Raw genomic sequence first — 16,163 nt, 5'->3', positions numbered from 1 at the left:
TGAGTGATATTCTACTTCTATATGCTCGCTAGAGCGTAGGTACAACAAATCCCGGATAATGTATTTCATTTGAAAGCTTTTCCAGTAATTCTGCTAATGCAATCAGTGAGGTGACACTCAACTTGGAAGCGTGACACAGCGAGTGTTCAGTTATGTCGCAAGTTGTTCTCCTCATTCATGCATCGTGTGATTAAAAGCAATCTTAAAGGCACAGAAAACGGGCCAAAAGGGTTCTGATGAAATTGTGTGAACTGCTATTAGTCAGTGTCGTTTGAATTCTAAAACACTCTGGGATAAAAAAGCGACATAGTAACATTAACTATTATAACTCCCCATGCTACTTCTCTTGCTTGTACAAAGGGAAATTAACATTTAGACAAGCTGGGCAAGTCGCTGTTGAAATGAATTGGTACATTATGTCCAAACAATCATAAATTGTGAGGACATGGAGACAAGAGCAAATACTACAAATTGTCGAGATGACCAGGAGTTATGGACCCAGAACACTGACAAGTTTTGTAGAAGTCGTGTACTGACAGTGAAACAAATACTGGCATTGAAAAAGATTGTACTGAAAACAAAATGGCACCTTAAACACAATACATACCTGTTGTGTTTTTCCACTGAAATTATTGTCTGCAGGGTTCATTTTTTCAGTCCACTTCTTTATTTATTTAGTTTTAAAGAAAAAATCAAAAAAAGAAAATAAAAAATAGTGCAATTTTATTTTCAGCAACTAATCTTAATGACATTGTTCTGGCTCAAGTCTTCTATTATGGGAAATGCTTTTCAATTATTTGCAGCATTCAACCCCCCCCCCCCCCTAGTGGCTGGTGGTTATATTGCCCACAATGAGAAGCGGGTTACTGAAGGGTCACTGCGTACATGTTGACAGTGGCGTTGATGAAATGCCAGGGAGATTTAAAGGTGTGAGAGCCGGCAGTTCTGTGACAGCACTTTAAATCATTGTTTACGCTCTTTTTTTTTTCCTTCTTCTTTAACACGCCTGCTCTTGTAATTCATGACCACATGAGGTTTATTGTGTCTCTCAAGGGCATTTCCATGTGATACATGACAGTTGCAAACTAGCAAGAGTCTATAAATTAGACTACACAGAGGCCATAGTGGAGGGTATTATTATAGACGGCCTGTCTGCGTGAAACCGGAATGAACGACGTTAATGCACTGCTAGCGAGAGGCCGCATTTCAGCAGTAGCTATTAAACCATTAAGTCGGAGCAGTATTACTATCGATCAATTGTTTTGATAGGCAGAAGTGAATTACTGCTGCGTGTCAGAAGAGGATAGAAGAGATTCTGATATGATGTTCTAATTTCGGCTTGCAATATCGGAGGCACTCCATCCATCTTTAAAAAAAGATTTTCTAAACACCTTTAATGAAATATGACCTTTATGTTTTAAGTCAGTAAAAATAGATTTTATCATATGGGATTAAATTCAAAGAAACTTAACAGAACCTGACATTTGTATGCCTATAAAGATAAAAAAGAAAACGGGGGGGGCGAACTCCATAAAATTTGCACATATCTAAATTTATGCAGAATACTAGCAAATGACAAAACATTAGCTTAACTAAAATGTGCTTGGCCATTTGGCAAATTTAAGTATAGTGATTAACTCCCTTTTACACTATGCACAGTTAATAAAAATCCATTACTTTCTACGAGATCTTTTTTTCCCCTAAATTGAACCAACTTTAAGTTCAACCAGCATCTACTGCATTATTCTATTAATATTTTGAGTAGGTGATGTAATGCAGTACTCATGTCCTCAGCCCTGACAAATGTGTTGTATCAAGGCCTCATGTCGGTGCCTTTATAAACACACAAGGAGTGTCGCCATGTAAGGAGAAGAAAGAAACCAGCTGCTGTGTTTGTCTCTGAAACACTTCTTGTGTCCACGCAGAAATATAAATACACAATCTCAGACAGACTATTTACTTTATAGACGCCAATTACTTTTGCTGTGCTCTGGTTGAGGCTCAGCTTTCTAGCTCCGTCTCTATTTGTCAGGCGTGTGCACGCAAGTAGTCGTAGTGGGGGCGCGCTCTTCTATGGAATAAATTGAGCGGCTCCCCTTGACCGAGAAAGCATCCGCCAAATAGAGAGCGAGGAATAAGATGCTTATCCTAATACTTTGAGGAAATTTTCCAGAGGTGAGTGGATCGAGTCCAGGAGCGCCAGGCACACTTTTGGTGAGTCGCTATTTCTTAATATTCCATCCATTGAGCTCTTCTTAAATTTGTGCAGTTCTTACCACTTAAATAGTTTACTCCTGACTTTATAGTAGTTTGCTGTGAGGTTTATAAATACAAAACTATCTGTAACAAATATAATGCCTTGAAACAATGTTATGAAATGTTTATATTGAACTGATTAATGTATTATAAATAAAATAGAGGGGAAAGCAAACCCGCTTGCCGTTTGTATAATTATTGAAAGAATTGAATGATGGAAAATGAAGGATGTTTTCCTGTGAACATTTGGCGTGTGGCAAGTGTGTGCAGATTACAGAGGAATTGGCTCCAAAGTTAATGTTTAAAGATTCCAGCTTCCAGCAGACATCGCTCTTGTTTTGTCTAATCATAACATTTTAAGCGTCACATATTCATCTTTTGAATTTTCATGATCAAATTGTTTGTTTTCTCTAAATTGCATGACACAAGTGGGAGTTGGAAGATGGGTTAAGGGTATAAATCCAGAACCTTTTTTTATCTTGAGTGTTTTTGGATGATTGGAGTGATAAAATCCACCAAGTCACACAGAACATTGGGTAAATTTTACTCATATTGTTTTTGTTTTGAACCATTAGGATGATTTAACTGAGCGGTGATAAGCTCCTCTTTAGTCATAGCTTTAAAATTCTGCTCTTTCTCCAACGCAACAGGATTGTTCACAGACTGTTTAAAACAACGATAAACATTCTTGGTTGCTACGGTGGCTTCTTTTGTGAGGCGCCGCTTGTTTGACATCTGGTTCCTGTATTTAAAGACACATCCTTCACACCATCCTTTCTGTCTTACATTTCACAGGGGACGGACAGGGGGGTACAACAAAAAAAATGGCAAAAATCCATCTTTCAGCGTTCATCTTCTTGTGCATGATCCATGCCGCCATCCCTCAACTGACTCCTCGTGGACCAAGGCCAGTACCCGTGCCCAAAGACAAACCAGACGAGACTCTTCCAAAACCAGAAGGTTGTGAGAGTAAGTTGGCATCATTTTGCAGGAGTGGTTGGGGATTGTACTTCCTGTCAAGTGGTCTGATATTTGCTTCTTCCAGCCAGGATGGTCAACTGCCCTATCAAGGTGTTCTTCACGATTGACACCTCTGAGACCATTGCCCTCCAGGAGTCCCCGCCTGGAATATTGGTGGAAAACATCAAGGAGTTCACCCGGGTTTTTGCCCACAAGCTGGTGGATGAAGAGTACCGAGATCTGGTCCATATCACCTGGTCCATCGGAGGCCTGCACTTCTCGCAGAACCAGGTGGTCTTCAGCCACTTTGCAAACAGGGAGAACTTCATCAGGAGTCTCAGCGGGATTCGATACCTGGGCAAAGGCACCTACATCGACTGTGCCCTCAAAAACATGACGCACCAAATGACTCAACACTACTCGGGAACGAAGGCAGTCCACTTCTCCGTGGTTATCACCGACGGCCATGTGACAGGAAGTCCGTGCGGCGGGATAAAGGCAACGGCGGAGAGGGCCCGTGAGCAGGGGATTCGTATTTTCTCAGTGGCGGCGTCCAGGTCCATCGATGAAATGGGAATGAGGGAGATCGCCAGCTCGCCTGCTGAAGTTTACCGCAACGACTATCTGGCCGTGGAAATTGTTAATGGCAGACCAAAAATAAAAGGAGAGTCCATTGATCGTATCATACAAGCCATGGTGACCTCCGAGCTCTAATCTCATGATTCTACTTTCTCACTAGCAGGTATCTTCTACTCACTTTAGTCTTTTCCTTGCAGAAATATCAAGCCTTTATGGAGGTAAGCGTGACGGCAATGTGGGAAATTGTGATCTTTCTTTTCCGGCTCATTGCAATGAACTTGATTTCCAAGCACTTATTTTATTTTGCTATTGCAGTGCTACCAACAGCAATGCTTTGAGACTCCAGGAATTCCTGGACCGAGAGGGCCTCGAGGGCCAAAGGTAGGTTTAGAACGCGGAACGGATGATGACGAGCTGGAACGGAACGGCTGTTTTGGAGTGGCTGTGCTTACGATGGCTGAGGGTTGAAATGGTGGCGTTGGCATCGACGTAATCTATGATATGATTTTGAAGATGAGGATTGTTCGGGACTGATGGAATGTTTGGGGTGAGATTGATGGGGTGGCTTTGGTTGCAATGGTTGAATTGGGTTAGATGGGGAACTACTCGGGATGGACGGAACGATTGGAACATATGGTATGACTGGTTCCATGTATCCTGTGTTTGGGCTTTATGGAATAGCTCGGGTTTGGATGGCTGGAATATTCAGGTTGAAATGGAATGCTTCAGTTTGGCCACCAAACGTCAATTATAATGTTGATCATGTTGATGTATTACAGGGTACAAAAGGAGACAGTGGTTATCGTGGACCAAAAGGTGAAAAGGGAGGACAGGTAGGAAAGCAATGCTGACATCTAATCCTCTCTTTTAAGATACTGAAAAGATTCTCCCCCAACCCCACTGTGACAGGGTGATCCTGGCATTGAGGGTCCAATTGGACGTCCTGGACCAAAGGTTTTCTGAGGGTTATTGCTCAACAAATCATGTGGTCACATTGATTTCATTTCAGTAATGCACAAGTCTTCCTTTATGCTTTGACACAGGGAGAAGTCGGGTTGAAGGGCGGCAAGGTGAAACTGATTTTATTTCGCAGTCCTCTGATGATCTGTTTGAGGGAATGGTTTGAATTGATGAGTGTCCTAATCCCCAACAGGGTGACAGAGGAGCAAGTGGAGCAAAGGTAGGTTTACTTTTGGCGGCATGATAAGGTGGGTAAGGAAATCTTTACTAATCTCCAAATTTTCAGGGTTTGATTGGAGTACCTGGCCAGAATGGAACCGATGGACAGAAGGTGATTTTTAATTTTACAAGTGTATCTTATCTTGGGACCAATTATTGACTACTATTGTATGTGGTATCTTCAGGGTAAAATTGGCCGTATTGGAGCTCCTGGCTGCAAAGGGGAACCAGGGGACAAAGTGAGTTCATTTGATGTTTTTAATTATAATCAATCTTGGTGAACTTCACACATGAGCAATGATTTTTGTTTTGTTTGTTTCTCCAAGGGACATGACGGCTACCCAGGAGACGTCGGTGAGGTTGGTCCATCAGGCAAAAAAGGAGAAAAGGTATTTTTGTTTGATTACAAAATTCTTGCATCTCTCAGCCTGACCGACATTCTGAGTGTTTTTTCTTCACATGGCCGCTCGCAAGTGTTTTGTTATGAGACGACAGGCCAAAGTGAGACAGTCACATTCAATGTTAGCTGTTAAACATTTCACAAGATGAGTCTGGTGCTTCTAAAATGGAACAAATCTGTGTAATTTTGAAAAACATTATTACAAAAGCTTAGAAAAAGGTGTTATTAAATTTTAGGCTGCTCTCTCATGACATGCTAGAAGTTAGCATCATCCATCCTATCCTTTGTTTAAAAGGCTCCATTACAGACCGAGTTTTTTTAAGATGAGGTCATGTACTCACTGGTTGTTTTTCGTGTCATTCAGGGAGACCTTGGCCTTCACGGCAAGTCAGGTGCTGTTGGCCCTGAGGGCGAACGAGGAGCTAAGGTGGAAATCTAATTAAAACTCGTGAACTAATCGCGTTTACACCACAGTCATAACACCTGGACTTCACGCCTGCAGGGTGAAAGAGGAAATCCAGGAAATCCAGGACCCCCGGGAGATAAGGGACCAGCGGTACCGCAAATTGATTTTCATTTTATTATCTTGACTAACCCAGAAAGTTAATGACAGTGAAAGATTACAATGAACCCTTTCAGGGACTGCGTGGCTTACCTGGACCAAGAGGCGAACTGGTATATTTCTTTTATATAATGATTTTCTTCAGGTGCCTTTGCTGCAGTTTGTTAACTAATGAATGTCCACAGGGAAGAAGAGGACATGGAGGGCCAAAGGGAGGTCAAGGATCTATTGGAAAAAAGGGAGAAAAGGTAAGAACATTTAAATATTGTATTCGGCATGGTGGGGAAATGTCTCTTTTCTTTGTGGCGTTTGCTTTTGGAGCAAGTTTATTACAAAACTCTAAGCAGAGGTTACATATTGTTATTTCTATTTTGTTTCTGTCCTTCTAGGATTGTTTCAGATATTGCATTTTCTATATTACTGAAAATAGATCATGGTTCCGCTTATCTTTTTAAAATAGGTGAAAAGTTACTTTTTTCAGACAAAAACAAGTTTGTTGACCTTATGTAACCTTTCTTTCTTAAAAACATACAAACACGTGTCATGTATCAAAAAGTGGTTTCTGATTAATGGACCGCTGTCACTCAAAGGGAGAACGAGGGCCACAGGGAAGCCGGGGACGACCAGGGGAGGACGGATTTAAGGGAGGAAAGGTGAGATTGGGGGATTTTGGACCAACATTCGGATTTTGTCAAATTATTTATGATGTCAAAATCAGAAAAGATGACGATATTGTTTCTGTTCTAGGGTGATCCTGGCCTCCCAGGTCCGAGGGGCCAGGCAGGAGAACCAGGAGTTCCTGGAGCAAATGTGGGTTGTTGAAAACATCAAACTATACAATTGGAGAGTATTCCTATTACAAAAAAAAAAAATGAAATACATGGGATACATTGCAGGGAACCTTAGGAAATCCAGGAGATCCTGGACCGAGAGGAGACTCGGGCCCCCAAGGACCACAAGTGAGCAAAACAAATATTTTCTGTCAACAAATGTGCATCGGCTCTCATTATCTCTGAATTAGCTTTATGGGCAATCCCCCCAAAAGTACACTACTGCTGTTACAGTCATTTTTTTTCTTCTTAGGGTGATAAAGGAAGACAAGGATTCAGCTACCCTGGACCAAGAGGACCAACTGTAATATTTTCTTTGCTGTTTAATTTTACCAAAGTTGCCACACATGCATTCTCCCCTTTTACCAGCAATGCAAGTTTGGAGTAGTCCACGCCACAGGATCCTTGACCATACTAGAAAAGCTTTTGTTGGAAACCATTTTTTATTTAACTTCTATTCAGCACAATTTTGATATATATGTGATTAATGCGCATTGGTTAATCATCCCTTTTAAAGTATGCCGAGTATTTCTCAGGGTGACCGAGGTGATCCTGGAAGAAAAGGACTTAGGGGTGCTCGAGGTGAATGTGGAGCCAAGGGAGAGCCGGGAGACAAAGGTCCACGCGGGGAGTCTGTAAGATTCATCCATTTGTGCTTTCATTTGATTTGCATACCTACAAACAAAGCGATCCAAACTGGTCTCAGAACGCTCTGCACAAGTGTTAGCTCTCACACATGACGGCTTTGATTAAAACGGAATAAAGGCTAAAATTGCATGTTAGGATTTTTTTTTTTTTTTAGATGATGATTTTGGCTTGTTATTCTGTTCAGGGGGAGCCAGGTCATGGGGGCGAGCCTGGAGCCAGGGGAATAAGAGGGGACCCCGGGCCTGATGTGAGCAACAGCACAGATATTGAATATAAGTCAAGTATGTTGCTAAGTGTGTATAATGCTTGTATGCAGGGTCATCTTGGACCAATGGGCGATCCTGCACTTACAGTGAGTACGTCCGAGGCAGGGCGCTTTTGTCATCATCATCACTCCACATTGTCTTATTTGTCTTTGCAGGATTGTGATGTCATGACTTACATCAGGGAAACTTGCGGTTGTTGTGGTGAGCAAACCATAAATATAAACCATGTGGAAGTTAGCTACTATTACACATTTCAATGATGATAAAGCAGTTCTTACCTTTTCTCGTAGACTGTGAGAAGCGTTGCGGTGCCCTGGACATCGTATTTGTCATTGACAGCTCCGAGAGTGTCGGGCTGGTTAACTTCACCTTGGAAAAGAACTTTGTAATCAACACCATTAATCGTCTGGGATCTATGGCCAACAACCCTGCATCTCCGACCGGTAAAGTCTGGCACCTTATAAATGACATCGTAAAACACATCAAGAGACAAAAGTTTGCCTTAAAAGAGAATGAATCAGTTTTACGTTAAATTGAATATCGGGCAGTTTGTTCAAATGAGACCAAACCTTACTCTTGGATAACTCGAGGCAAATACTTTTTACAACCTACAATCTATTTCAGGAACAAGAGTTGGAGTTGTTCAGTACAGCCACAATGGGACCTTTGAAGCCATCCGTCTCGACGACCCCGACATTAACTCCATGTCTGCTTTTAAAACGGCAGTGAAGAACCTTCAGTGGATCGCTGGGGGCACCTTCACCCCTTCGGCCCTCAAGTTTGCTTATGACCACCTCATCAGGGACAGCAAGAGAATCCGGGCCAAAGTGTCCGTGGTGGTGATCACAGATGGGCGCTTCGACCCGCGCGACGATGAGGATCTTCTCAAGTACCTCTGTCACGACAGCAGCGTAGAGGTGAACGCCATTGGGGTCGGAGACATGTTTCAAAAAGCACAGGACGATGAGATCCTGGGATCTATAGCGTGTGACCAAAAGGATCGGGTCACTGGTATGAAGAGTTTTGTTGACTTGGTGACAGAGGACTTCATAGACAAAATGGAGACTGTGCTGTGTCCTGGTAAGTTGAGTGGGATCTTAAATGTTATCAAACTTGCGTTGTAACCCACATCTATTTGTTCTCCCTTGAAGATCCAGTTGTTGTGTGCCCTGATCTCCCTTGCAAGAGCGGTAGGTTAATAACGTAGCAACTTTGACTTTGATCCACTTGCTTACGAAACAATTTGTTGGCTTTCCATAGAGCCTGATGTGGCCCCGTGTGCCCAGCGTCCAGTGGATGTGGTATTCCTGCTGGATGGCTCAGAGCGCCTCGGGGTGGACAACTTCCGCCACGTACGTGAATTATTACAAACGGTGGCAAACAAACTAGTACTGGCTCGGAGTAAAACAGATCGCCGGCGAGCTCGCTTGGCTCTAATGCAATATGGCAAGGACGGGGAGAACTACGTGGCTTTTCCTCTCACGCATGATCCCGTCCTCGTCTCTGACGGCGTGGCTCGTCTGCGCTATCTGGACTCTTCGTCGAGCGTGGGGCCAGCCATCACCCACGCTATCGACAGAGTACTTGGCAAGGGAACGACTCGCCAGACGAGACGCCTCGCCGAGATCGCGTTCGTTTTCATCACAGACGGCGTCACAGACAGGAAAAAACTGGATGAAGCGGTGTACGCTATGCGTAAGGAACAGGTCGTCCCCACAGTAATAGCCGTGGGAAGCGACGTGGATCAAGAAGTGTTAACGAAGCTGGCCATGGGAGACGAGAACGCCATATTCAAGGCGAAACACTGGTCGCAGTGGCCAGGCTTGCTTGACCAATTGATTCAGTGGATATGTTAAAGAGAAACTACACCAAAGACAAGAGCCTGGTTTTGGTGCTACTACTGTTAATTAACCTGGCCTTCACAAATACCACATCTCCTGATGCTCTGTACAGTCTATATTTGTAGCAACCTCAAGTACTATGACATTGCACACAATAAATCACGTTTAAAATAATAAACATACAGTGTCCTGCCTTTTGTCAAGTCCCAGCTGTGTTTTTTAAGCCCCCCACAAAAGATTACAGTTAGGTTAAGGTCATGTTCTGTGCAGTATTCCTCCCAAGTACCCATCCATCTCCATGTGGGAGGCGGAACAATGGACAGATGGACCCATGGATGAATACTTTGCATTTTTCCCGCAGACGCTCCCATCGCCTTCTTCCTTACATGTTGTCCAGCTGCACAGGAAGGGGGAGGGGGGAACAAGATGTGTGATTGGAAAGTTCATATTGAAATTGCAATGGGCCTGAATCACCAGGGACACTTTGGCAAAATACACAGGAAATAGTTTTAAAATGAGTTTGACTCAGCAGTGACCTCGTGTTTTCTCGTAATAAGGGAGGGGGGGCACTTACCAAGTCATCAACATCGCCAGTGTCATCTTCCATTGTTGCGACTGGCTCTTCGTTTTTTCCTTCAGCCAGGAGAAACTGACAAAAGAGCAAAGCTTTGTCAGAAATGAGGACAATGTCGGAGTGACTGAAATTTTTATCTTAAGTCACCTGAGCAGCTTCATTTTTGGACACAGAGCTTCCTTCCACCTCGTCCTGGCTAATAAGAGATATGGAGGCTGCAACGGTAACAAAAAGACCCTCTATCATGGTGTAAAATTGATACAGATTTTAATTGACTTCTGAAAACACAGTGTGTACATTTTTTGAGAGACTTCCCCGGGACGGCCTGAACGGATAGACCTTGCGTACCTTGAACAATCAGGTCCCAAAAGACCTCCAGCCCTCTGTTTGTGATGCTTCCTTTCAGCGACTGGAGGTAGCTATTGTACAGATTGGCCTTCCCCAGCTGCGCAGCCAAAGATATGAAATCATTCTAAAATCCTTCAAACACTTGCCAAGAGTGCACATTGACTAGAGCTGGCATTGGTTCAAGGAATGGGAAATAGTCCGTTTATTTACCTTTACAGACTGTTCTCTGAAGGCCTGGATACAGGTGATGCTTTTCATGTAGTACTGTGTGTTCTTGTTGCCTAGCAACTGGTCTATCCTGTGAGTCAGCTGCTCGCAGGCTGGATGGGTGAATCGTAGTGGTCATCCCACCCAAACAAAGAAACAGAATTTACAATAGATGCCCGTTAGTCATGATCATGGCCAGTGTTGTATCACCAATTAAGTGAACTAGTTTAATGTAAAATTTGTGAACTAAACTTTGAAATAGTTTGCTTAAAAAAAAATACCTTTCCCAACATCGATCATTGCTTATTGCACAATGTGAACAACAAAATAGATTAAACCTCACCCCCTTGGAATGGAAGGGTGTTTTGCTTGATCAGGATGCGGAAGTCACGGGCGGGATTAACGCTTCCGACCTGGATGAAAGGAGAAATGAGGTCGAGAATGGTGAGTCGTTCAAACATAACCCCCCGCCCCCGTCTCTTCCACCCAGCTTCTTACCGAAGTAACAGAGCCTTCAGAAATGTCAGCCAGATTATACTCCTCCTCTAGCTCCTCCTCTGCCGTATCTCCCTTTGCCTTCTTGGCATCCGGCTGCTCAGAGCTGACAGTTGAAGGGGTCAAACAGAAGACAGTGAAAAGTACATTGAAGAACCTTGGCCACACAGAAAAGGGAGGGGTGGGCACTAGCACACTAAACTGAAGTGCGCGTTACATGTTGATGTCATTCTGGTTCGACCACAAAATATGACTTTTGATGTATCGTTTGGTTGACAAAGAGGTGTTCAATATTAGAGCTTCCCTGTAGCATACACAATTTGACCTTCCAAAGATGCTAGACTTACTCCTTTCCAAATATCTGTTCACTAGTCTTCAGTTGCTTCTTCTTCTCCACTACTTTGAGAGGAAACGCCTTCTTCACCTCCTGCAGTGGCGCTCGACAACGCTCCTCAATGACATCCGGGCGGTCCAGTACAGCCGCCAGCCATGGCTCCATTGGGGGGAGGGCTGTGCCGGGGCTGACGGCTCGATGATGCAGGCACTGGAAGAGATTGGATTAGAAGGCACGTTTCAATTAGATTACAGGGAATGATTGTGTTAGTCTAGTGATATTATCCTTGTATTTCCTTCATTTAGAAAACATATATACTACTCTGATCCTGCTGTCATGAACAGAATTGATTACCTGGAAAAGCCTCTGGAACTCTGGGTTGGGAATGCGGTGGACTTTGACCAAGTCCTTTAGGTCTCCATCTTCATCTTTCTCCATCAACATCATGGAGTCGATGAGAGAATCGACAGCCTGCAGCTGAGTGTCTGTGTATGCACAGCAATCTCCCGTTTGATTGGCAAGGGCAGCGTGGTTTTCATTTAAGATGATTTACTTGGGAAGGAAGTGTAATATCAAATTAAATGGATCATTTTTATGTTTGTAAAAAGAACAATACCTGAGGGGCTGAATTTCTTGCTGTTCAGGGAAGCATAAGTGAAGTGTCTGAGGTCTTCCATGAAGGGCAACTGGACGTAGATGAGACACTGTGGAGAGAAACACGCATATGTTAGTTTAGTTGTACGGCAATAATGGGCAAAACAGATTGCCCAATTTTCTTTATACCTCATAGTCCAACTTGATGCAAGGGAAAGCTGCTCCAACTTGAGGGTTGGTCCGTCGGTCATAGGCATACCGAACAATGGCCACCATTTTGAGCTCATCCAGCGCCCGGACGAGAGCAGACAGTGCTACACCAGCATGCTGAGCCCGGGGGAAATGCCATCGGTAATCACAAAGAGATGGGACTCATTTTACAAAATTTGCTACCGGATCAAACCTGATCGCCGCTTGGAGCAAAAATCTTGATGGCCTGCGTTCCCATGAAGGAGTGACGAGGAACCTGCAGGCCAGCGGAAAATAAATGAACAATGTTGAACACAACAAATCTAAAAAATATAAATTAATCTATGAAATGGAATGGTACCAGGTTTTGGTTGGTAAAACCTAAAACGGCAAAGCACTTCCCATCGTGTGTGTATTTCATCTGCTCTTGATCCACTTTGGAGAAAGGGACTATATCACTCCCATAGCAAAAACCTGGTAACACAAAACAGACACACCGTCTATTTAGGGACGGTAAAATCTTAAATAATTCCACGCAATATAGCAGTGGTTAGGAAACCCTGCGATTGAGGATTTAAAGATATGTTGAGTAGTGGTAGCCTTCTATGGTAGCCCTATAGAGCCATACTTCTGAAAGCATAATTGGAAATATAGATAGCATTGCATTCTGTAAAACATAATATGGATACCACAACAGGAAATAGCGACCTTGGACTATGTCATCCTTCTGCACTTCCGTCTCATCATCGTCATCCAGACAGAAGACTGTCTCTCTCTTGACATGGTCTCTCTCGTTGCTCTGTGCGTCCACCGTGAGCCACGTTTTCTTCAGCTTCTCCTCTGTCACCTTGTGGACACAAGCGGGACTCATAAAAAGGGTCTCGATGTCCTTTTTAAAAACCTACAACAGGGTTCACCAACATGAAGGCCCAACAGGTAGCGCGCAAGAACCATATAAGCAGCCCTTGGGCATGTTCTGAAAAGAAGAAGTTAACTGTGTCTAAAAAAATAGACACAATGCAATTTCTTGCCAGAATCCAGTAGAAGCATACTATAATGATGATGATTATTAGTATTATAGTGCTTGGCAAATTACGTACAGCTTTGTAGCCAACGATGCGAATGGGCAGAGCGCTGCCGATGGTCAGCTGACAGGGCCACGCCATGGGTCTTCTCTCAATATGCTTGAACATACACAGCCCTTCGATACCATTTCTGCGAGTTGGGGACAATGGACGCTTAAATCAAAGCGAACCAACGAGATACTTTGCATGTAAAGTGGACATACAAAAAGTCGCTTGGAAAAAATTCCATGAAGTCTTATCAAGAGTGCAATTAAACAACCGAATACATTTTTCATGAACTACCTATTTCTGTATGAATGTCTGTTACTGACTGGCACTACACTTCCTCTTCATTCCAATGTAACTTACGTAATTTATGCAATCAGCACCCTGATGCGTGGTTTCTCTGAATGTCAAAGCAAAGCTGGGAGAAGATCCTAAGCCAACACTATCATGCAAAATACCCACATTGTCCACTGCTATCAAATCAAAGTCTAAAGGTAAGCAAAGTTGCATTGGGTTCGGTTAGATGCATCGTCACTATATCTTCAGAAAACTCAATAGGCGTTTTCACCTGAGAGTGTAAATCTGATCAAGACCATCCTGCTCATCCAGGCACAGCATGATGTGTTTGACCATCTCTAATCCAGTTTTCTGTTCCTTGGACAAGCCTTTGCCCGAGCCTCTTGCACCGGGACCTCCTCTTCTCTCATTGTCAGCTTCATCCATTGATTCATCTTCAGCAGAGAAGGGTAAACTACCAAATACAAAGAATGGAACCATTGTTTTGAAGTATAGATTCCAGCAACTTAAGTGACACACAAATTGTATCCCTTTAAATACACTCTTAGAATAATCATAATTATTTTCTCCATTGCGGTGCATCTGTAGTTATGTGACAAAGCGTCATCAACAGTACTTTTTTTCTAAAGCGTCACCAACAGTATTTTATTTTTTCCTGGAATCGACCACTGGTGCATCTAATAACATGGCGCACGATGCAGGAGGCCATAAAATCTCCAAATACAAATTGCATCAGGCATCAACTAGCACTCAGATATTGGGTCGGTATTTACTAGGAGGATTTTTGGGGTAAAAATAATGCATATTTATAAGAGGGGGCTGGTTGTATTAATGTCTTCAAGTGGCACCAACTGTCACTTCTTTCCTGAGGAGAAAACGGGACAGGGGGTCTATTTGAGGCGCTGTGTTAAATTATTCAAGTGGCATCTGTTGGAGAGGATACCCCTTTGTGAGGAAACGCAATGTTGGAACTTACAAGAATTGCAGCGTAATATCAGCTTGTTTCAGGTTTTCAACAATGACGTCCAGTTGTTCCGAGTCTGCTTCAACACTGAGGTCACTCAGGAAGTAAATATTGAGTCCATCATAGCGTTTTCCCCTAAAAAAAAATCATAATATTGATGTGGCACAGGATAACAAAAAATGGCATTTCAAATACCTTTATAGTACAAGCGTTATCAAATGAAAAGAAAACTCTTACTTTATTCCTGTTTGAAGAAGATCCATGCAGACCACAAGAGCATCTAACCCTTTTTAGAACAGTTAAAGGAGACTGTTTCTTTTGATGTTATATATTTTTTTTTCCACAAGTGTAAAGTTCTATTCAAAGGATACAGTCCGCCTGTTGATTCTCTGGGTGGACCTGATTCTCAATCTCCTCCAAAAGCCCAAAGTCAGGTAACATCAGGTTGCGGTGAACAGTGATATTTTGGTACTGGCCATCTTCAGCCAGTGGGTTATTGGTCGAGTCTGTGCCGAACAGAACCAAAGCCAATTCATCCTTGAGTTCAGCAAACACCTGCGAAAACAAAGTACGATGACGTGTCGTGATGTTAAATTACTAATTATTAATTGATGAGATGATATTGATAATATGACGTGAGAAAGTTGAATATTTTAAAGGTGTAATATTACAGGAATAGAAGATAATTGTTATATATTTAAAATTAAAAAGAAGATAGGTATATTTTTAAGAAAAACGTAATGGAAACCAAGATTAAAGTAATATTTTTTAGAATATTGTTTCATTTCTACAAATATTACTTTTTCCCCTTGTTTTATTCCTGGTAAGGTTACGACTTTAACAATGTAATTTTATTATTATTTTCTTTTCAGTATGGCCTACATAGTAACTTTGATAGTTCCTGATGCTGAATAAATAAATCATTTTGTAGTTAAATGTATCCTAGCTTACCTGACGTTGGACAAACTTCTGAATGACTTGTTTGGCTAGTTCAAATGGAGATTCTTCACCCGGTGCCGAGTTGGACATGGAAAGTCCAACATCCATGCAAAGCACATGAAATGACTGCAATACACACAAAAAAAAACATTTTATTATGTTGGTCATTTTATTAGAAAACACTGATTTATCACGAAGGCTTGACAGCTTGCCCCTTCAGACATGTCCCTCATCCAACATGCTTATTTCACTTCTAAACAACACGGTATATTACGGATGTAAATATAAAATTATTAAAAACAAATCAGAAAAAAACGGTTTGCAAAGAAATGTTTTAAAGTCACAACAAATGTACTCACTTTCGACTTGGACATTGTAATATTTTGTTTCCCTCCTTTCGACCACGCGTGTAACAAAATAAAAAGTCCGTGTGAAAATGGCGCTTACTTCCTAGTTACGAAGGTGGCACGTTCCAACAATTTTGAAAGCAGCTTGTTTTGTCATTTTCTCAAATTGAATACCATTAAACATTGCTTTTATTATATTGTTCATCTATATTTATTCATATATTATATTGTATTATATACAATACATTGTATTTATGTTTCAGAAATACTACGTAAATACTACT

General features: G+C 42.3%; 2 protein-coding genes across 4 annotated transcripts; one reads left to right on the top strand and one right to left on the bottom strand.

Moving 5' to 3' along the window:
* Window positions 1–1,971: 1,971 nt before the first annotated feature.
* On the top strand, window positions 1,972–9,699 carry LOC133159623 (collagen alpha-2(VI) chain-like). 3 transcript variants are annotated; one of them, XM_061286790.1, is made up of 28 exons: window positions 1,972–2,214; window positions 3,052–3,216; window positions 3,302–3,912; window positions 3,993–4,013; window positions 4,111–4,176; window positions 4,575–4,628; window positions 4,705–4,749; window positions 4,839–4,865; window positions 4,949–4,975; window positions 5,042–5,086; window positions 5,160–5,213; window positions 5,301–5,363; window positions 5,739–5,801; window positions 5,877–5,930; window positions 6,014–6,049; window positions 6,122–6,184; window positions 6,527–6,589; window positions 6,684–6,746; window positions 6,833–6,895; window positions 7,020–7,070; window positions 7,303–7,401; window positions 7,599–7,661; window positions 7,731–7,766; window positions 7,836–7,881; window positions 7,971–8,123; window positions 8,305–8,760; window positions 8,832–8,870; window positions 8,941–9,699. In XM_061286790.1, the coding sequence occupies exons 2-28, from the start codon at window positions 3,081–3,083 to the stop codon at window positions 9,534–9,536; spliced, it is 3,093 nt and encodes a 1,030-aa protein (XP_061142774.1). In that variant the 5' UTR covers window positions 1,972–2,214; window positions 3,052–3,080; the 3' UTR covers window positions 9,537–9,699. The 3 variants fall into 3 exon arrangements, with proteins under 3 accessions (XP_061142774.1, XP_061142773.1, XP_061142775.1); XM_061286789.1 differs by having other exon boundaries at window positions 1,973–2,214; window positions 3,052–3,225; XM_061286791.1 differs by lacking the exon at window positions 1,972–2,214 and having other exon boundaries at window positions 3,087–3,225; window positions 3,306–3,912.
* Window positions 9,619–15,973, bottom strand: xrcc5 (X-ray repair complementing defective repair in Chinese hamster cells 5). Its single transcript, XM_061286798.1, has 21 exons — window positions 15,892–15,973; window positions 15,545–15,658; window positions 14,965–15,148; window positions 14,831–14,879; window positions 14,606–14,728; window positions 13,901–14,083; window positions 13,363–13,477; window positions 12,971–13,109; window positions 12,624–12,736; window positions 12,477–12,539; window positions 12,263–12,400; window positions 12,096–12,183; window positions 11,834–11,964; window positions 11,493–11,689; window positions 11,149–11,251; window positions 10,994–11,063; window positions 10,654–10,763; window positions 10,444–10,540; window positions 10,243–10,310; window positions 10,096–10,170; window positions 9,619–9,918 (listed from the first exon to the last, which is right to left on the bottom strand). Exons 1-21 carry the CDS (start codon window positions 15,904–15,906, stop codon window positions 9,904–9,906), a joined length of 2,190 nt encoding a protein of 729 aa, XP_061142782.1. The 5' UTR covers window positions 15,907–15,973; the 3' UTR covers window positions 9,619–9,903.
* Window positions 15,974–16,163: the final 190 nt, after the last annotated feature.

Source organism: Syngnathus typhle, linkage group LG9 (assembly GCF_033458585.1).
Source record: "Syngnathus typhle isolate RoL2023-S1 ecotype Sweden linkage group LG9, RoL_Styp_1.0, whole genome shotgun sequence".
Lineage (NCBI taxonomy): Eukaryota > Metazoa > Chordata > Actinopteri > Syngnathiformes > Syngnathidae > Syngnathus > Syngnathus typhle.
This window is presented reverse-complemented; position numbering and strand designations above follow the sequence as displayed.